The 22,143-nt window shown below is 40.9% G+C and overlaps 1 protein-coding gene and 1 non-coding gene across 5 annotated transcripts in view; both read right to left on the bottom strand.

Annotated features, from left to right (window-relative positions):
- The window catches only part of LOC105089211 (dTDP-D-glucose 4,6-dehydratase), an 89,597-nt gene that overhangs the window by 49,725 nt on the left and 17,729 nt on the right, over positions 1 to 22,143 (bottom strand). Inside the window, exon 12 of one of the 4 annotated variants that reach the window (XM_010980226.3) lies at positions 20,178 to 21,661. The exons of the other annotated variants lie outside the window; for them this stretch is intronic. Within the exon in view, the coding sequence (XP_010978528.1) occupies positions 21,576 to 21,661 (86 nt within the window). The 3' untranslated portion in view covers positions 20,178 to 21,575. Of the gene's footprint in view, positions 1 to 20,177; positions 21,662 to 22,143 lie in introns of those variants that run through there. 4 annotated transcript variants of the gene reach the window in all.
- TRNAF-GAA (transfer RNA phenylalanine (anticodon GAA)) lies at positions 5,657 to 5,729 on the bottom strand. The gene has a single exon. It is a non-coding gene; the product is annotated as a tRNA-Phe (tRNA).

Genomic DNA, 22,143 nt, shown 5'->3' with positions numbered 1-22,143 from the left:
TATTGAATGTCAACCATGTGATGTATGACTATGATCCTCCCTCATGGGTTTGTGACCTGCATTAACGCGGGTTAGTGCCCTGGTGAATCTTGGTCCCCGAAACACCTCAACCTGTCCCTGTTAGACTAAGACAAGCTCGTGCTCTTTCTGGGGCACTAAAGCAGAGGTCATGCCTCCTGCTCTCCTATGCTGGAGAAGGTTTAGAGCCTTTTTCTCTTCCTTCATTTTTCAATTTTGCTAGTGAGACATTTTTGAAAATATATCAAAAAAAAAAAGAGAGAGAGAAGAAAACACCAAAAATCACCCATAATTTAAAATTAACCATAAAACATTTTTAGTCCATCTGAAAGAGTTGCTGATTGTGAAATCAACAGATGTTAAGAAGCACTTCTTGAGAACCTAAAACATTTCTGGCACAGGACTGGGTGGCATAAAGCACAGAAAAGGGAGTAGGAATCTCATTCTAGACCCTCAGAAGAGTCCATGGCCAGGGGCCATGATGTGGTAGGGAGCCAGCACTGGGAGGATGAAAAGGAGGGAGATGTACCGTTATCCACTGGATAAATATGCACTGAGCACTTACTGTGTGCTCTCTGCTATGTACCTGGATAGAGATCTTAAGGAGATAATAGCAGCCAGTCAGGAAACATCACCCAGATGGATATATGGTTACGGTGTGGGAAGTACAGAGCAAAAACTACACCTAAGCTTTCCTGGGGAACCGGGAGGGGCTGATGCTTAAACTGATTCCTGAAGGAAGAGAGTGGAGCAGGAAGCTGTAGGGGCTACCTGAGTGGATGCCTGGAGCCACAGGCTGAGATCGCTTGCCCTTTCTTTCTTTCCTTCCTCCCTTTCCTTCCTCCCTTTCTTCCTCTCTTTCTTTCTTCCTCTCTTTCTTTCTTTCTTTCTTTCTTTCTTTCTTTCTTTCTTTCTTTCTTTCTTTCTTTCTTTCTTTCTAATTGAAGTATAGTCAGTTTACAATGATGCATCAATTTCTGATGTACAGTGTGATGTTTCAGTCATCATACACATACACATATTCCTTTTCATTATATATTGAAACGTATTTCAAGATATTGAACATAGCTCCCTTGCTATACAGTAGAAACTTGTCTTTTTATTTATCTATTGTATATATAGTAATTAGTATCTGCAAATCTGGAACTCCCAAGTTATCCCTTCCCACCCCCTTTCCCCTCTGGTAACCATAAGTTTGTTTTCTATGTCTGTGAGTCTGTTTCTGTTTTGTAAACAAGTTCGTTTCTGTCTTTTTTTTTTTTTTTTAAGATTCCAGATATAAATGATATCGCATAGTATTTTTCTTTCTCTTTCTGGCTTACTTCACTTAGAATGATGATCTCCAGGTCCATCCATGTTGCTGCAAATGGTATTATTTTATTTTTTATGGCTGAGTAAGATTCTATTGTACTTTTCATGGATCATCTTATTTAACTCTCACAAGAACCCTATAACATAAGTATTTTTTTCCTCTATTTTACAGAAGGGGAAGCTGAAGCTGAGAAGTGTTCTGTAACTTACGAACATTACACAGCCAATAGGTGGAGTCAGAGCCCGGGCCCAGGCAGCCTGCTTCCCGGGGCTGTGCTCTGGGCCACTCTCCATGCCACATGGGTGCACAGAGCAGTGGCACCCACCGTGGTCTCAGCCTTCTCCTCCACCTCCTGCTGAGTATCTGTTATATAGAACCCTGTGCCCTGATCAAACTGTCCTGCTTCGTTCTCTCTTCCAAACATTACACTCCAAAAGCTAGGGACTGCAAACAATCTTCCAAGATTTCCAGTTAGATGAGTGAGCTATGCGTAAACATAGTCCATTCTGATATCACCTATTAAGGAGGGTGGTGTGGGATCTGTATATTCCTGGAATTGGCAGCGAATCCAAACAGTCATATTTCTGACCAACATCAGATTTCAACATCAGATAAATCAGAGATGGGACAAATAATATAACATGAAACTAAACAACTGTCAACCACTATACATTTAAATGAGTAGAAATATGACCCAAGACTAATAAAACAGGCATTAATGCATGTACATACTGATTACACAAAAGGCCCCAGTGAATAATTAAGTGCTCATGTAGTTTTATTGTATATAACAATTATAAAAGCATCATTATATCCTAGTTCTGACCTAAAATGAATATAGTATCCAAAATAATTAAGAGGTAAACAGTCATTGAGCAATATGCTTGCACGTCACCTTAGAAATTTGTCAGAGGAGCAAGATGTCCTAGGTTTCTTTCCAAAATCTCACCAAAAAAACGTGAGAAGATGCCTTCCCCCTCCCACCCGGGATAAATGGCTTGAAGCTAGAGGAGATATTCCCGTTTCTGCTGACAAGAGAGAGCTGGGCTGAACATTAACTCTTATAAATGTTTGACGTTGATAGTGTTCTTTCCATTGAAAGCATTTCTTTTCTCAAGTAAGGATTGCTCTGGAGTCGGGGCGGGGGTGGGGGGTTGGGGGGGTGGAGTGGGCTCCTAGGAAACAACGCACGTTCAGTCTTTCTCAGCCTTCACTCCCCAAAGTGACAGCATTGGATGTCTATCAGAGCATGTCACATGTCAGTGAAAGACAATACAATGATCAGATTACATCTTTAGATTTTATTTCTTAAGGTAAAAAATTTATGTGTATATATGTAATTATTTTTAAGTAAAATATATATTTAATTTTTTAAAGTGCTGCCTACCTTCTTCCTAATCATTCCTCCCTCCCACAAAGTCAGCAAAAACCTTTAGGAACACACATCCAGTGGAGGTCTGCCCAAACTATCCCCTTCATCTTCCCCTTGTTAAAAAAGAGATGTCAGGCCCACAATGGAGTTACTTGTGCTAAGCCCAATGTCACCTAACCGAGACTTGACACCTGACCTAACTGCGGTTTTGGCCTTTCCTACAAATGGACTCTTCCAATCAGTCCGAAGTTACCTGGTCAGCAGTGGTGAGGTGCTGGGACCCAGAATAGGGCCACCCCAAAACATGCCTCAATGGCATATTGATTATTTTGAACTGAAGTTACTTAAGACATGGCCAGTGCAAGAGGGACTCTGACCATCCTTTCTATCTCCCTGAAAGCTGGGGAAAATCTCCCGTGTGAAAGGTGCACACCCTGCATCTGGAGGTAGCAGGACACACCTATCATCAGATAGGAAATTCGACCAAGAAGCCTTTATAAACAAAGCTTGTTACTTCTTTAATTTAAGACCCGAAGCCCGAACTCTGTTTAGATTCATCACTAATTAAGTACCCAAAGCCTCAGTTTCTTTGTCCTCACAAATTCATTGTTTCTTTGTCTAAAAAGTATAAAAGCTGTCCGCTTTGTCCACTTCTCAGGCCCCTCCACAAGCATGTATTAAAACGTGTTTTTCTTTTTCTACTATGAATCTGTCTTGTGCCAATTTTATTATTAGTCCAGCCACAAGATCACATGAGTAGAGGGGGATATTTCTTCCCCTTCAACAGAGGGAGTCCGACTGATGGACCACTGCTGCCCCGCAAAGGAAGACGGCCTCCCTGGAAACAAGCAGTTCCATGCTGGAACACCTTCCTGGTCCTGCCTCCTCTGGCCTCTGAGTCTTTCCGGCAGCTCCTCAGGAAGCCCCTTCGTATTTCCCAGTTGGGTTGCTGCCCGATTACAGAATCGTTGAATAAAGTCAGTAAGATCTTTAAAATTTACGCAGTTAAAATTTGTTTTTTAATACCTCTTCAGAGTTCTAACCAGGTGTGTACCTCTAGCCTCCCCCCACACCAAATTCTCTATTCCTGTAGCAAAAACACAGCCTTCTTACGTCTGCCACTGAGTAATCAGGCCTGAAAGGAACAGTCACACTCACTTCCAGCACCCACACCATTCCCCTCCCATTTAAACACGTGGATGGCTGGTTGCACTCCAGTTTGGTCTTTCCCTAGCGGAGAAATCTTCCTCCGCGGGCTCAGTCAAGACCTACGTCCCCATGGAGCCTTTTCTGATTAACCAGCAGAGGCTTTTAGTTCCTTCCTACAACAATCCTCATTTTTATGCACACAAATATTCCGAAAACTATTCACTTTTAGTAACATTTAGGAAAGGGCAGAAGTTAGGTGCCTGACATATATTATGTTTAATCCTTGCACTCCCACAAGGACCCTTGTGTGTAAAATGAAGATAACAATAGGTAACTCCATAGGGTAGTTATAAAGATCAAGCAATGCCTGGCACAGAGAGGGAGGCACATAATTGATGCTGAAATGATGACTGAATTAATATCGTGAATGTACAGGACTTTATAACTGTGAGTTGCCTTCCCTTTCTCACACACACACACACACACACACACACACACACACACACACACACACAAACCCAAAACAAAACAAAACCCAGAATATATGCAAGACTTAATGTACAAATGTCACAAGTGACTGTCTTTTATCTGCTGACCAGCAACTCATCACCCCACTAAACTTCATCTTCCCTTTGCTAGTGGCTTCAATGGATTGCAATTTCTTCCTCTTTTAATTCAAATCTACGACCTTGCAATTTCTACCTCTTCTTCAGCTCCCAGGAGCCGCACGATATATAACCAGGACCCTGGGTTCTGTTCTCTTTACTCCGTGGCTCCTAGATTAGCCTTGGGGGCGGGGTGGGGCACAGATAACTAGGAGAGACCATGCCCCTACATATCCCACCACCAATACACACACTCATCAGGAAAGCTAAAATTCTCAGAAAATTTAATTCCGAGCACGTGTCAAAATTTTATTTCGCAGAACAAAAAGACAGCAAAAGGTAAAAGCTTGTTCGCAAAAACAGTCTTAGGAAAGAGTTCTTTTAGAAATACAAAGGAATGTCTAGGTAAGTGGCTCTCAAACTTTAGCTGCTTCAGAATCCCCTGGAAGGCTTGTTAAAAACACCTAGGGCTGGGCCCACCCGAGAGATTCTCCTTCAGCAGGTCTGAGGTGGCGCCGAGAATCTGCATTTCTAACTATTCCCTGGGGAAGCCAAGGCTGCTGGTCCCGGGACCATGCTTTGTGAACCACTGATCTAGACTCTAAATAAGGTTGTTTAGATGCAAGACTGATTAATCTTACAGGACGGTAAAGCTGACACGCCTTTACTCACTGGGCAATCACCGTGGCTGTGCCGCCCCAGAGTGCCTCGGGCGCTCCTGACGGTACCTAGCGCCCGGTTCCCTTCCTGGGCAAGGCCAGATCGGACTATCTGATTAAAAAGCTGGGGTTTGCTTTTCAAACTGGGATGCTCTGGGAATGAAACTTGGGAGGAAGTTGTCTTTCTCGCCCCGCCCCGCACAGATCGACTCCCTTCCCAAAGCGACCTGCGCGGCCCCTCTCGCCCTCCGAAGGCGCGCCGGGGAGCTGGGACCAACGCTGGGCCGGGTCTGGGCGCAGCGGGGCTTCTCCCCGTGCTCCGCACTGCGCAAGCGCAGCAGCGCCTCCGACGCCAGGCCCGGGGGCGCCCGGAAGCGGCTGTGCCGAGCGGCCTCCTTCCTAGGGGCGCCTGAGAACAGCTTTCTCCACTTCTCACTCGCCCCTCAAGTCCCAGTTTTTACCTAGGCTGGGGTTAGTGAGCCAGGCGCAGGGGAATCCTACGAAATTCCAATCCCTCCGAATTAAAAAGAAAAAAACGCTGTGCCGAAACCCGGGATCGAACCAGGGACCTTTAGATCTTCAGTCTAACGCTCTCCCAACTGAGCTATTTCGGCGCCTTTTTCGTTTCCTTAATTGTAAACTATCACTGAACTCGTCCCTTCCGCCCCTTCTCTCTCTCTTCCCCAACAATCACAGTTTTTTTCTTTGTCGTATTAAATGGTTATATAGATCAGAATTCTTCTGCCTTTTTACAAGCCACGATTAAGTGCACTGTATACATTACTTACTTCTCCCCCCAAATAATCCGAACCTCTAGTTTAATCATCAACAACAGGCATAGTGAACGAGCCGGTGTCCCAGCTGCGGGATTCGGGGTGGTGGGTTTGGCGTGGGCGCCGGCAGCGGGGTCAAAAGCAGCGTCGCGGCGGGGCGGGGCCTGCACCCCCCGCTTGGGACCTCGCGGTCCCCACGCCTGTCCGGACGCGGGTTCCGTCGTCGCACGGCTGCTCCCCGCGAGCCCCCTGCCCAAAGTAGGCCGTTCCCGCTGCGACTGCATCTGTTGTCACGATTGGGATGGACAAGGAGTGGACAAGGGCGTGAAAGTAGGATTGCAGCCTCCTTGTGATCTTGGGCCTGAAAATGCTCCCTTAACCTACCACCGCTTTGCACGGAGCCAGCCAGGCACACCGTAAAAGCCTGGCGAGCTCCACCAGAACCATCATCCAACGTCAATACTACTTCCTACACTAGCTGACAAGTGCTTCTGAAGCGCCCGCTGAGCGCTAAGCACAGACACTCTGTAATGCCCCAACATCCTTTTTTTTTCTTCTCTCCCATTAAATTGTAATTCTCTGACGGCAGGGAGGATTATCTCACCGCCCCTTTTCTGTTTAAGTGGAAGTTTCACAGCCAGTCTTGAGGGATGGATGGATGCATGCATTCTACTATGAGAGAAAAAGAGGAAACATGAACATGGGAAGCTTTTGTAGTCTGTAAGGTGGAGAGTCTCTTTCTGAGCTCCTTTGTTGTGTCAAATCCAAACAGAAGAGTTTGAGATTTAAAAGAAGTCATTGGTTAAGAAGAGGAAAGCTTGGAGATGAACAGAGTTCTGTGTAGGCGTAGTGGGGCTTGGAGTGGAAGGAGGAGAAATTTGGAGCAGCTGTCTTGTGCGGGTCAAACAAAACGAAAGAGGTGAGGAAAGAGGGCTTTTAGCTTTCTTGTGTGTCATTAATGTAGCTAAGATAACAGAACTACAATCTAGTAGTGACCATTCTTTGACTAAATGTGTATTTTAGAATGTAAGTGCTGTGATGTATGGCTTGGATTAACTGGGTGGCCACACAGCCTAGTTTGCCCAGAACTGTCCTTGTTTCCATCTGTTGTCCCAGAATCCTGTCATAGTACATCCCTTTCACTCTTAAAAGTATCCCAGAATGAATGGAAAATGAATGATGTGACCACCTAACTTATAAATAACAGAAAAGAGCCACAGCGTGGGGCTACGTAATGAACTCTACGTTTCACCACTAAAAAGATTTTTAACATCAATTCAGCATTTGTCGTTGCTGTTTTACAAAGGCGTCTGAAATTTTCCAGGACGTAGTGTCACAGTTCCCATACTGTGCAGCAAAGCACCCTGGGACACGGCAGTGCATTCACAGGGGGCTGCAGAATATTTGAAGTTTTGAGGGAAACACAGTGATACTGGACATCAGTGGAACACTGCACAAACTGTAGCTAGTTCATAGTTTCAGCAATAGATCGCCCTACACTTCTTTCAGTGACGTCATCTCTTTGCAGTTAGGTTTTCTGCAGTTTTGATAAAAAGCAAGTGCCCAGAAAAATAAATGGGTAACAGGAAATGAGAGTATCGATGTCTGATCTGCTTCTATGGTTGGAGAAATTGTGTAGTACTCACCAGGTACACACATCCCATTGGTACGTACATTATCGGTAAGATAGTTGTTTAAGAATGAAATAAAAATATAACTTTTCTTTTGATTTATGTGTATAATTTTTTCCAAACAGTTACAAAGTCGATGGACATAAATACTTAATAAGTTGTTTGGGCCTGAGTACTTCATAGAAGGAACTGTTTGGTATTTCTTTTGGCCTGGGGACATTGGAAAAATTTACTGAGGCACTAAGAGCGTTATGAACAGAGAATGTTTGGAAACCTCTAGCTTAGTGCTTTAGTGTCGATAGCAGGAATGAAAATTATTACTGAGTTTGGGAGAAAATGTGGCTTTGCTCAGCAAGATTGCAGAGCAAGAAGAACCATCAGAACTTCCACAGAGTCCAAGTGCCAAGGGCTAAAGTGAAGTGAAAAATCTATGCACACACATCACAATAACAAGGAACAGATGATGATGAAATTGGCATTCAAATCAGTAAAAGGATGTTGAAGGACTCCATGTTGAAAAGAAGCTTTGGCTATAGTCCTGTCTTCCAAATTAATCCAAGGATTCTGGCCAACTCGAGTCTAATTACCTATGAAAATCATGAAGACTAATTATGAGAACTAACCAGAAGATCTAAGAATAACAAAACTAAAGAGAATATGCTGTATATGGTTATACTATGTAATACATTTCTGAACAGCTGTCAATTGATCATCTGTCCTTAATTTGCTCCTGGGACCCCACAGTCCAAAAAAGTAGCACTTACTTTATTTGCCTCTGGTGTTAATTTTTCTTAAAAGTATTAAAAAGATGGGAGTCTATCAAAAGAACAAAGGAGTCAGTTTGAAGGGGCTCTTACAGGCCAAATCTGGTACAATATGAACATCTAAATAAATAAAGAGAGTAATAGATTATTTACCCCTTGAATAAAATAAAAATCCATGAGTACAATAATGGGAGAAGAACGAGATTGAGGGTTCTGGCTTACAGGTGAGTAACTTGTATCAACTGATTAACGGTGGTGTCATTGGAAATCACCATTTTCTGAGCATTGTAGTAAAGACTGGGTTGGGTCAAGAATCAACAATGGACGCTAAGTCTGAGGGGAAAGTTATAAGAGGAGCAGGATCATTGCATGGCCTAACAGTATCTCTCCACAGATTGCTTAATAGTAACAAGGCGGGAAACAGAAACTATACAGTGGGGAAACTGGACAATGCCTGGATCTGGCCATCAAGGTTAACATTACCAGTGAAGGACACTGACACATCATGCGCCTTGTAATATGATTCCTTCAAAAAGACACAACTTATCACTTATAAAGTGGTCCAGACAAGGATGTATAACCTGAATCTAATCATGAGGCAACCTTAAATAAATCCAAAAATAAAGGTATTCTAGTAAATGACTAGCCTGTATTCTTCAAAACTGTTCAGGTCATAAAAGCAAAGAAGAGCTGGAGACTGTTCCAGATGGAAGGAGGCTACAGAGACATGACAACTAAATGTGATGTGTGCTCCTGGACTGGTTCCTATTCGGGAGGGGAAAGGCTTTAAGGGATATCATTGGGACAGTTAGAGAAACTGGAACATGGACTATATATTACATACAAGTGTCATATCAGTGTTAAATTCCCTACAGTTGGCAACTGTAGTTAGGGGAGAAAATATCCTTGTCTTTAGGAAATACATACTGAGGTATTCAGGGATAAAGAGAGATCATATCTGCAATTTACTGTCAAATGGTTCAGAAAAATAAAATAATCAGGGGGAGGGTATAGCTCAATGGTGGAGCACATACTTATCATGCATGAGGTCCTGGGTTCAATCCTCAGTACCTCCATTAAAATAAATAAACAAACCTAATTACCTCCCCAACAAAACAACAACTAAAAAAAAAAAACTTCTTAAAAATAATATAAAATAATCATATGTGTGCAAGTACACACAGAGAGAGAATATGAAAATATAAAGGAGGAAAAATATTAAAAATTGGGGAATCTGGGTAAAAAATATATGGGACTTCTCTGTACCATCTTATAACTTTTGTGAAAATTGGAAATTCAGAATTTGTTTAAAAATTTTTAAAACCTTTGATGCTCTTCTGTAGCCAATTTCAGTTAGAATCATAGTAATGCTAGATATGGAAGAGAACATGGGGTTAATTTAGCCTGATCCACAAATTTTATGTATCAGGAAACTGAGCCCCAGAGATGCTATAAGCAACTTGCTTAAGGATACTGTCTTAGTCGGCTTGGGCTGCCATAACAAAGACCCATAGACACTGAGGGGGTGCAGTGGGGCACTTGCACCACAGAAATTTCTTGTCTCACAGTTGGGAGGCTGGGAAGTCCAAGGTCAAGGTGCCAGCACATTGGGTTCCTTGTGAGCACGCTCTTCCTGGCTTGCAGATGGCTGTCATTTCGCTGTGTGCTCACATGGCCTTTCCTTGGCCCTTGTGCTTGGAGATCTTTCTCTTCCTCTGTCTGTCTCTCTTGCTCTTCCTTTTCTTATAATACAGCCACCAATCCTATTGGGTTAGGACCCTACCCTTATGACCTCCTTAATCTTAATTACTTCCTAAAAGCTCTCTCTCCAAATAGTCACAGTGGGATCTGGGGCTTCAACATGAACTAGGGGAGGAACGCAATTCAGTCCACATCAATCACACAGCTAATCTGGTGCTGAACTGACGACTGACTCATATATGTATCCTGTAGCTTGCACCAATATTCTGCTTTTTCTTGTAGATGCTTTTTTATGGGCATATCTGTGCCTTTTGAAGCTCTCTGCGTACAGAAAAGCGTATCTTTGCTTGACGGATAGAAAGTGATTTCTCCACAAAGTGGTATATTAAAGTGGTAATTTAGGGGAGAAGTATTAAAAAAGTTAATAGATTGCAAATATCATCAGGGTGCTGAATTGATCTAAAAGAAGTTAATTTATTTAAAGCCATTAAACCACAAGTCGATAAAAGCCTTATTGGTTTTTGTTTTTGTTGAATCACTGACATCAATATTAAGCCTCAGGCTACACTTACCAGGCCAGAAACAATTAAGTAAATTATAGTCGAGAACAACCTACAGAGCTTTTCCTATGTTCTAATCCAACCCTCCCACGTCCATCAGGCAAACACCTAACTAACCATGTGGGTTTTACATAATGCCCTAAAGGCCAGAAAACTTGGATTCCAGAGCCTGAGTTTCAGAGGCTTGGGCTCTCTTTAAATACTTGTCAGCTTAATTGCTTCTCTCCTTTTTGATGAACTGGGCCAGCCTCCCAGCTCCATCCCTGTCCCATCTCCCCGCCCCACCCCTGTCCAGCAATTAAAAGGTAAGGCCTGATTATTCACCCAAGAAATAAGGCAAAATAAACTTAATACAGGACTTTCCTAAATCCCTAGCTAATTCAAAAAAAAAAAAAAAAAAAAAAAAGCCAGGCACAAGAAATAAATCAGTCTATTTGTTTGCCTCACCAAAGATGCACAAGATGGTGTTACATGACCAGAGACTCAGAAAAGGAGGCCAAGACACAGAAGCACCTGTGCTGTTTTTGGTCCTGATGCCCCTCCAGCCTCCCAGGTGCCTGGAACTCTGACTCTCCACTGCTTTCAGTCACATCTCTAGTCCTGTTTTTTGTATCCTTACACCTCTGACTCCATGTCCCACCACTGGCCAATTCCTGACTTGTACTCAGAAGCCTTGGCGATAAGTCAGCTCTTCTCCCCACCTCCTCCCTGTCTTCCTTGCACAGACAGGCTGGAGTTTCTCTCCAGGACGTCTGTGGGTGGGAGGGATGGCGTGAGAGGGAGAGCAGAGCTTTGCTGCTTCCTGTGCTCAGGACTCCATAGTGTGAGGCAGGAGCCTCCTTGGACCCACTCTCTTCTGTCCTGCAGGTGGAGCTGTCAGGGCACGTTTCCGGGGCTCTCCTAAGTTAGAGGGACAGTCAGTAGGGCCCTGACCTCAGATTCTCCCACTCAACTATCCAGCCTATTCCCAACGTTAGCAATTGGAAAATTGACTACAACCAGTTTCCCTCAAACACATAAGACTGCATATGGTTCAGAAGGGGCTGCAGTCCCACCGCGTTAGTCTGTATGTTTTCCCATGGATAGTCCAGTGTCCATAGCTTCCCTGATGGGCAGGAAGGAACCCACCACACCACAGACAGAGGTGCCCTATTCACACTGTTAATCTGTTGCCCTCTTAATCATGATTGCCCGAGTGATTAGAAAAGGAAGACTGCTTTGACTTGGGAATGACTGAAACTTCCCTGCTTGCCCCATAAGGAACGTGAGAAGTAAAATCAAAGTGTTTTTCTTGTCTCCACAAGAAGTGAACACTGACACTCAATCACATCGGTGCTTACGTGATATTTACTAAGTGACCTCATTTTGATCAGCTGGAACAGTGTGAGTCAATAAAAGCCCAGAGAGGTTAATATCTCCCAGTGTCACACAGTCATTTGGTGACAGAGGAGGGACTAGGTAGGACTCAGTTCTCAGCCCCCAGTCCAGAGTTGCACCATGCTTGTCCCTGTATTAGGCCAGCTTTATCAAAAAATGGCAGTTCCTTTAAATCTATGGTCACGTACCCTTTAGGGACATTAAGTTTCAGGGCAGATGATCTCCTTGACCTTACTCAGTGCTGAATCTTCTTGCTTACACTAACTTGATTCACTTCCTCTGCACGTGAAGAAGCTTTATTGTTCTAAGAATCTTGAGGTCTAAATGCTTTCACTGCCTCTTAATAAAACTCTGGGTTCAGAAAAGGATCTGCTAGGAATCATTCATATGTCAGTGTAAATAGACGTTTTTATGGGCCTCCTAGTCCTGTAATATAACGTGCATAGTATCAACCAGGAAGGCTTCTTGCCAAAACATGTTTGCCCTGAAACTGCTCAAGTCTCTAGGTAAACCTAACTTCCAGTTTATATGAAATTAAAAAAAATGAAGAAATAAGTTAGACGATACTGTGAAGAAATAACTAGACAAATCCAGAGACATTCTCTAAGGCATCTGGCCTGCTGTCTTCAAAATACCAATATTATGGGGGAAAAAAAACCCAACAACACCAAAAAGATGGGGGGAGAGATCTATACTTAAGAGACTAGAAAGACATAATCAAAAGTAATGTGTGGAGCTTTGTGGAGCCCAGTACCAAGAAAAAAAAAAAAAAGCTATCGATACTTTTGGGGTTGTAGAGGAAAAAGGTCTGTTTTCCCTTTACCTGTTTTAGGTTCCCTGGATGGAGCCCTGTAAGTTAGTCTGGCAAAAAGTGGAAAACAAACAAGTTTATTAACATGCACATTGTATATACACACGGAAGCTCCCAGTAATGAGTAAGTCAAAGGCGTGGTTAGAACTTGGGTTTATATGGCATCTTACAAAAGAATAATAAATTTGTAGAGAAGTAACAGGACAAAAACAGGACATTTGTAGAGAAGTGACAGGACCCTGTGTGTTGATCCGGGTGTACAGTTGTCTCTGGGGATTAACCTCGGTCCTTCTTCGTAGGGAGGGAAGGGGGTCATCTTTATAACTATGTCTTGCTTTTAGGCAAATAGGAGGAGGGCAGAGAGCTTTTCTTGTATCTTCATCTTCTCAATTGCCTTCTCAATTAACACATAACATCTTATGCCAAAGTGACATGTTATGGTGGTATATTCCATTAGCTTTCGGGGGAATATGGAGAAATTTAAATATGTATATTAGGAAATGACTATTAATTTCCTTAAGTGTAAAGCGGTATTGCCGTTATGCAGGAGATTGCTAGGGTTTTAGGAGATTTATGCTGAAGTACTTAGGGTTGAAGTGTCGTGATGTCTACAACTTTGAAATGTCTCAGACACACACATATGGATAAAATCAATATAGCAAAATGTTGACAATTGTTGAATCTAGCTGGAGAAATATAGCTTCCAATTTTTCTGTATATTTTCAATTTTTCACAATAAAATGGAAAAAAGATAAATATTTATCTTACAGATTCTAAAATTTCTGAATTTTAATGCTTTTTTTTTTTTTTTTTACTAAAGATTGAAGAATTGTGTTGCTTACTAATGGGATCTTACGCATCAGAATACAACTAGAAATATATTTTGTGAAAATAGAGAGGCCTTTCCCAAAATCTGTCATCAGTCTAGGTAGTAGCCCCTTTGTCCATTAATGCTGAGGTTGGTCCTATATATTTAAGGACCATATTTTTGGAATCACCAAATCAGGTAGTCTGACAAAGGATTTTTTTTTTCTTACTTCTGCTTTTCACATATGAAAGCCTTACAAAGGCATACAAATCAAAACATGTGGACTTTGCTGTACACCTGAAACTAACACCACATTGTAAATCAACTATACTTGAATTTCTAAAAAAGTGTAGATATAATTTTGTTTGTTTAGTATATAATGAATCACATTTCTTGAAAAAAATAACACAATTAAATGAAATCATGCTGTTGCAAGAAGATGTGGAACCTATTTCCATACCTTGTAGTCAACTCCAAAGTGATTTGCAGTAAAATCTTACTTTAACTTTACAAGGTCAATTTAATAATCTGTCATGACATATGCTGGGGATACAGACGTCTTCCTTGTCTCTTATTCTTAACTTTTAATTTCTTCTTCGAATCTGACTTTCAGTTTTGACCTTTGTAATTACTCGGGAAAATCAGATTGCAGTAATTAGAATATTGCAGAAACATCAGCTGAAACTGTGGTTTGATTAGTCCACTAGCTTATGCAACCACAATTTCAATTCCTGAGAATTTTAAACTGATTCAATTTTAGCTAGGTAGTACGCTATTATTTTTTTTTTTTTTGACAGCTGAAATATTTGCAGAGTAAGTCAGAGGTAGCACACTTATTTAGAATGTTACGAAGGCAAAAGGAAAACCTGCAGAATGGCAGATTAATTAAAGCAAAATGTGTAGCTTCTAAATTAACACATGGAATTTCCACTTGTTATGTGACATCCAAATGGCTAAAATGAACATCTGACTTTGGAGGCTTTTTTCTGGGCAAAGAAAAATTGTTTTATATTTTTACCTAAGTTTATTCTACTTAATAGGTGAAGGGCAGAACTCCAGAACCATTAATCAAAGTTTTAAAAGTTGCTGGAAATAGAAAGATGTTTCTCAAGGGCTTATTTGGCCTATCTTACTTAAAATTTCTTATCTCTGTCCATTTAATTCAGCATTTTAACCTGCATATGTGCTTTTCCTCCTCTTCTAACCCTAGAGTTAATTCTCACAACTATGGCCATTAAGTGAGCAGTGTTTTCATTCCAAGCTAGTAGATGAAGGAATAAGCAAAGTATAGAGCTGTTATTAGACATTTGATTGGAGGATTATCCAGCAGTTTAGAGCCGAGAGAGAAACTATTGCTTCTTCTGCTCCTCAAAATTGACCTAATTAAGTCAGGACGATGAAAAGGGGGCTTCCTACTTTCTGCATTTAGGATTGAAAGATTACATTGGTAAAAACAGAATATTTTTAAAAAATGTATCAATTTGAATATAATGAGTTTGGCTATAAACACAGCAGTATTAGAAAAACCGACTGGTAAAGCTAATAAAAGATCAAAGGACAATTAGTCAAAGACAGAAGTTTCTACAATGAAGGACCAAAGTGAGGATTAAAGATCAGTCCTTCTATTTATACAAGGGAATACTACTCAGCCATAAAAACCAACAACATAACACCATTTGCAGCAACATGGATGCTCCTGGAGAATGTCATTCTAAGTGAAGTAAGCCAGAAAGAGAAAGAAAAATACCATATGAGATCGCTCATATGTGGAATCTAAAAACAAACAAAGCATAAATACAAAACAGAAATAGACTCACAGACATAGAATACAAACTTGTGGTTGCCAAGGGGGCAGAGGGTGGGAAGGGATAGACGGGATTTCAGAATTGTAGACTAGATAAACAAGATTATACTGTATAGCAAAGGAAAATATACACAAGATCTTATGGTACCTCACAGAGAAAAAAATGTGACAAAGAATATATATATGTTCATTTATGACTGAAAAATTGTGCTCTACACTGGAATTTGACACATTGTAAAATGATTATAAATCAATAAAAAATAAATAAAATAAAGATCAGTCCTTCTAAATGACAACAAAACATAAGTGAAATCAGTAGCAAGCACAAGACTTGCAAAAGTGGTTTAACACTTTCTTAAAGTGTGGGTTTCAAGGAAAAAGTGAGCTTTATGTGGTCAGTGGTGTGTGAAAAGCAAGAAGTTGTGCCTGGAGTGGGAATGTGTGTGTGAAGAGAGGCAGGGGGGAAACCAAGAAAAACATAGACAGCAACAAAGAACCTGCTCCTTTCAAACCCCCAGAAATGAATAGAGATGCTGCATGTTCGGGTCCTGGGACACACAAAGGATTACACTCCCAGGAGCAAGAAGTCTTATTTGGAACACAAACCTATGAACAGGTGACTCAAATGAGTAAGTGTGATGGTGATACAGAGGGCAGAACCTCAACATCTGCAGGTGAGGCCAATTTTGGTGAGTGAGTGACATTCAGGTGGGGTTTTGAAGGTTGACTAGGGGTTCGTCAACAAAGAGGAAGATGCACTTCTCACAGGACAGATAGCTGTACAGAGGCACTGAGATTTCAAAGGACCTAGAAGAGCTACGTGTCCTTCAGTGCACAGGACAGACCCACAACCAAGCATTATCCAGCCCCAACTGTCAACTTAGGGAATAGGCAGTAGAATTAAAAGCCAACAAGAAAAAGAAGGGAATAGAAATGGTAAGTGAGATGGGAGAGAGGGGCACTGCTGTAGGCAAAGGAAGAAAACGTGACGTCTGGGGAGTGAACAGGCCCAAGTGCTGCTGGGAAAAGAGGAAGAAAATTGATCTTTCACATTTAGGAAGTTATGAGCGACAATGGTGAAGTGAAAACAGACTCAGTAAGGTAAGAGGAGCAGAAATCAGGTTACAACGAGGCGCTGAGAGACTGGGAAGTAAGGACATAAGACACAGAGTGGGATACCGTCTCAAGAGTTTGTTGTTGTGGAGTTCGAGATTTGCAGATATTAACTACTGTATACAAAATAGAGAAACAACAAGTTTCTTCTGTATAGCACAGGGAGCTATATTCACTATCTTGTAGTAGCCTATAATGAAAAAGAATACGAAAACGAATGTATGTCTGTATTATGTATGACTGAGACATCATGCTGTACACCAGAAATTGACACAATATTGTAAACTAACTCTTCAATTAAAAAAATTTCTTTTAAAAGAGTGTTGTTGTACAGCCACTATGGAAAACCGTATGGAGGTTCCTCAAAAAATTAAAAATAGAACTGCCCATCCAGCAGTTCCACTGATGCAGGGCTCAGTCCCACAAGACTGCCTCCAATTCAGACATTAATCGCAAGTCCAGGTTACTACTCGTACTTCTGACCAATTGGCTATAAAAATCTCAGGTTCCTGTGACTCCCTCCTTGGGTTCAATAATCTGCTAGAATGGCTCACAAAACTCAGGGCAACACTTTACCTACGCTTACCAGTTTATTATAAAGGATACAACCCAGAACAGCCAGATGGAAGAGAAAACGCACAGGGCAAGGTGTAGAGGGAGGGGCACAGGGCTCCCACATCCTCTCCAGGTGTACCCTTCTCCCAGCTTCTCCACCTGTTCACCAACCTGGAAGCTCATCAAACCTCTCTGTACAAGAGTTTTTGTGGAGTTTATGCGCCAGGCCCCCTTCTCCCCTTCCTGTAGGTCAGTGGGTGGTGCTGAAAGATCCCAGTCTCTAATCGCTTGGTTCTTCTGGTGACCAGTCCCAACCTGAGACTGTCTGGAGGCCCTGCCCTAAGTCCCTTCATTAGCATACGAAGTGTAATCTAAAGGGGCTCCTTACGAATAACAAAGACACTCCAATCACTGAGGGAATACCACAGGTTTTAGGAGCCTGTGCCAAGAACCTGGGACAAAGCTCAGATCTATTTCTTACTATACCACATCCTCCTAGGGCTTCCTTGACCCTGTATCCTCCCTAGGGCTGACCCTAATTTGACTTGACTCAGATCTTTGAAAGACTCATCTAAATTCCATTTCTCCATTTCTCCAACCTTAATCACTACTCAATTCTTTATTACCCAGATGCTCTCTCTCCCTCTCCCCCACCCCACATACTCCACAAAAACGACTCTAGGAAATCTGCCTGCACATCGCCAAAACCAATGCGAGCTTCTTGAATCTTTGTTTTACTGAACTTCAAGTGGCCACCTGTTTGTTGAATGTCTGTCCCTTTTGGCTTCTGTGATATTATTTCCTCCTGTTCTCTCCCACTCCTCTATTTTTATTTATTTATTTTTAACCATTCATTCTTAATCTCTCTGGCTCCCCTGCCTGCAATTAAGACCTTGGTGTTTCTCAGGGCTTGTCTACGAATCAGGCCACCCACCAACAATTTTGTCATTTTGTATGTTCTCCTCAGGGTCGGGGTTGGGGGGTGGAATTTAATCCACTCTTAGGGTTTTAAATAGCCATTTAACTCCCAGATATGCAACTGTAGATTTCAAATCCCACTCACTAATTTGAATGTCAGATTCATAGGTTTGACTATAAGATATCTCCACTTGGATAACCCATGGATGCCTAAAGCTCAACATCTCCCAAACACAATTTACCATTCTCCACTCTTGCCAGTTCAACATTCAAAATCTTAAAATACCACCCAAGTCAAGGAAGTGCACCTCCCACATGTAATCAATCAACAAGTTTTCTAATCTCAAGAGTTCTCCCAACTGCCCATGATGCTACCTGCTGGCAGCGCCATGCTTTAGGCCTTACCATCGCCAGGCTGATTTACTGCAACAGCTTCGTAACTTGGATCCCTGCAGGGGCTCAATCTTGCCTTCCTTTAAATTCATCTTTCACACTGTTGCCAGAATGAGCTATCAAAAACGTAATTCTGCAGTCAATGAAAATGGCATAAGATCTCATAATGTGTAAAAATGTTTGTGATATATTGCTTAGTGAAAAAAAGCAGGCTCCCAGACAGTAGGTCCATTATGATCCCATTTTGGTTTTTTAAAATGTGTCTATATGTTCCAAGAAATGAAATGAAGAACGTGCATCTAAATATTAACAGGGGTAAGCTTCCAAGTGTAAACAATGGGCAGTTTGCTTTTTAAAATTAATTTAGTTTTCCAAGCTTTCTGCAACGGGCACATATTAGTTTTCAAATTAAGAATTAGATAAATCCCAAAAATCTAACAACATTGATTTCTTTCTTCGATCCTGAATTAACTCTCAGGATGAGGTCCAAGCACTTTTTTCATGGCAGACAAGGCCTTCCATGACCCAGCCACTTTTCTCTCTGGCCTCATTTCCCCACCTCCATGGTATAGAGCAGGGATTCTTAAGCACTAGGGTGTATCAGAATCACTGCCCCCTACCAAGTTTCTAATTCTGTAAGTCTAGGAAGGGGTCCAGGAATTTGCAGGTCTAACAACTGACACAAATGCTGTTGGTCTGGGTACACATTTAAAAAAATTATCATTATGCAAAAATATACATAACCAAAAACTTAACCATGCTAACTATTTTTAAGTGTACAATTCACTGGCATTAAGTACATTTACAGCATTATGCAATCATCACCCTTATCTCCTTTCAGAATTTCATCATCCCAAACAGAAACTCTGTATCCATTAAATAGTAACTCCTCACTATCTTCCTCCCCTCAGCCCCTGGTAAACCTCTGTCCTACTTTCTGTGTCTATGAATTTGCCTAATCTAAGTACTTCATGTAAGTGGAATCATACCATTCCACTGTTAGTACAGACTATATCTTATTTATGCATTCATCTGTAGATGTATATTTGGGTTGCTTCCACCTTCCAGCTATTGTGAATAATGCTGCACTGAACATTGGTCTCCAAGGATCTGTTGAGATCCTGCTTTCAATTCTTTGGGATATGTATCTAAGAGCGGAATTGCTGGATCAAATGGTAATTCTATGTTTAAATTTTGGAGGCCCTATCACACTGACTTCAAACTGGAGATCGGAACCTCAGAAAAGAGATCTTTGCTAGAGATAAGAAACTGAAATTGTAGCACAGGAAACTATATTCAGTATTTTGTAGCAACCTATAATGAAAAAGAGTAGGAATATATGTATGTATATGCATGGCTGAAACATTATGCTGTACACCAGAAACTGATGCATCATTGTAAACTGACTGTACTTCAACTAAAAAAGAAAAAGAGAAAAGATGGCAATTAAAGTGACGAGAGTAGTTGACATTTCTCAGGAGGGTTTTTGATGCTGGTGACGACAGGGAGAATTCTACAGGCTGTACCATTTTGCATTCCCACCAGAGTTCAGTTGCTCACATCCTTGTCAGCATTTGGTGGTGTCAGTGTTCCAGATTTTGGCCATTCTAATAGGTGTGCAGTAGTATCTCATTGCTGTTTTAATTTACATTTCCCTAACGACATATGACATGGAACAATTTTTTTTAACACTTTCTGCATAAATTTTTCAAACTTTGTTCATTATATGTTTAAGGCCTATCAAGGTTATCTCCTGAGATTAGACAAATGATAAAAGTAAATCACACTGAGAACATTAAAACTGGAAATAAAAGTACACAAAAACATGTACAAGAACAAATGACACAGAACAAATGACACAGAAAAAGTGTTTTTATTTTGTCATCTACCCTCAATGACCAAGCTCTATCAAAGACCGTCTGCTCTCAGTTGGTCCCATTTTCTTCCTGCAACTTCCTACAGCTGCCTCTCTGATCTCTTAACCCCCACTCCCTTATGCCCTCTCCTCCTCTCCATTTTCTCTAGAGCTACAGGCTATTTCCAAGAAGCATTTTCTTTCCTACACAACTAAGACCAGGGGACCATCATTTCAGTCTCTCTCACTCAACTCTCTTGTCCTGGTGCCCAGTCAGCTTCCTACTGGGCCCAATTCTGGCTCACTCTATTTTTACATGTATCAGAATTCTGAAATTACAGTGTTCAACTTCAGTTTGTGCTTCATTCCTGTTTGGCAAATCCTCTTACTAATTTTGGATCTGTTCATTACTCTTTTTCCAATCTCCACATCCCCAAGGCCCCTACTCCACTCCCAGCCCCCACCCCCCCACCCAACTCTGAATTAATAACCTTGCTTCCTGCTTCACAGAGAAAACAAGCCATCACTCATACACTGAAGCCAGAAATCTAGGCACCATCTTTGACTCTTTTCCTTTTCTCAAGGCAATATGCAATCAATTACCTTTTCAAATCATCTTAAAGTCTTTAGGAGAGAGAGGAATTAAAAATATATAATCAAGTGTTTAAAAACATTTTCTACAGCAAAATAAAAACATACATTATTTTTAAAAAGCCACATTCTACATTAAGTACATTAAAATACTGACAATTTTATAAATAAAATTATTTTAAACAGTAAATACATGATAAAATTTCTCTGATACAAAGTTACTTATATATAGTTCAATGACTGATTTTGAAAATATAAAAACTACATACTTCTTTTTATAAATATTTAACTTAATTTTAAAAAATTATCAAAAGTTAAAAAGTGCTAGATATGCTTCCATTTTGTTCCATTTTTGAAGCAATTATAGCACAACATCAAACCTTAAAAAAAGATAAATTAGGGCATAAGGCTCATCCTGTATTTCCTATAAAACTTCGGAGTCTTTCTAGGCGGTGGGAAAGGCTGGGAAGCTGAGTGCGGTGCCAGGGGAGGCTGTCATCTGCCCAGAGTTGTTACCTGTCCTTGCTCTCAGAACCAGGGGATTCCTCCCTCCCAGCCCACACCTACATCTTCCTAGGCCCATCAGTTCCTAATTTTCAGGAGAAAAGATTTCTGAGAGAATTTTGATATTTAAGTCCTATGCGAATACTGAAACTCCTCCAAGATTGAGGCATTGTACATTTGAATTTTATACAAAAAGTCATAATCTGATTCCAAATGAAAAGAGGACACTTCATTTGGTCACTTGATTTCATATCACTTGTCGAGGTAGGGAAATTTTCTTCTTTCTCTGAAAACTGTCCTGACTATACAAACGGTGATTGTACTGGAAAGGGTTCTAACGCCTTTTCCGCGTTCTTCCAGTTGTGAAAATTCTCTCTGTACCACTCAACTGATGAAACAAAAGACAAAAATAAAAAATAAAAAAACTAACCATTATTTACTGAGTTCCTGCTAAGTAAGAAAAGTCTTGCCCATCAGCTAATGTGCAGGCAAGGGTTGCCTAATGACAAAAAGAATGTGACTTTGAACCAGTGACATTAATCAGAAGGTATTTCAATACCTGAAAACTTAGATTTAAAAATCAACTATTTTTTTTCGTTATAACTTGAAAAGTCCTTCAATGTTGAATTAACTAGTATGAAGTGTTAAAACATTCAGATTTTAGGGAATTCAGGGGGAAAGGGAGAGAAATCATTTGCACTGGTTTTAAAGTTATGGAAAAAATAAAGTTACAGAAAAAAAAGTACAGTATTTTGTTCATGTAAATGTCACTCATTATACTGCATGACAGGCCTAGTGAGATGATGTGGACTTCCTTCTGTTAATATGTAAAATCATTTTATGTTGCTATCCGATTAATACATTTTTTAG

This window comes from Camelus dromedarius, chromosome 13 (genome assembly GCF_036321535.1).
Source record: "Camelus dromedarius isolate mCamDro1 chromosome 13, mCamDro1.pat, whole genome shotgun sequence".
NCBI classification, from domain to species: domain Eukaryota; kingdom Metazoa; phylum Chordata; class Mammalia; order Artiodactyla; family Camelidae; genus Camelus; species Camelus dromedarius.
Note: the sequence above shows the minus strand (reverse complement) of the source record. Positions and strands in the feature narration are given on the sequence as shown.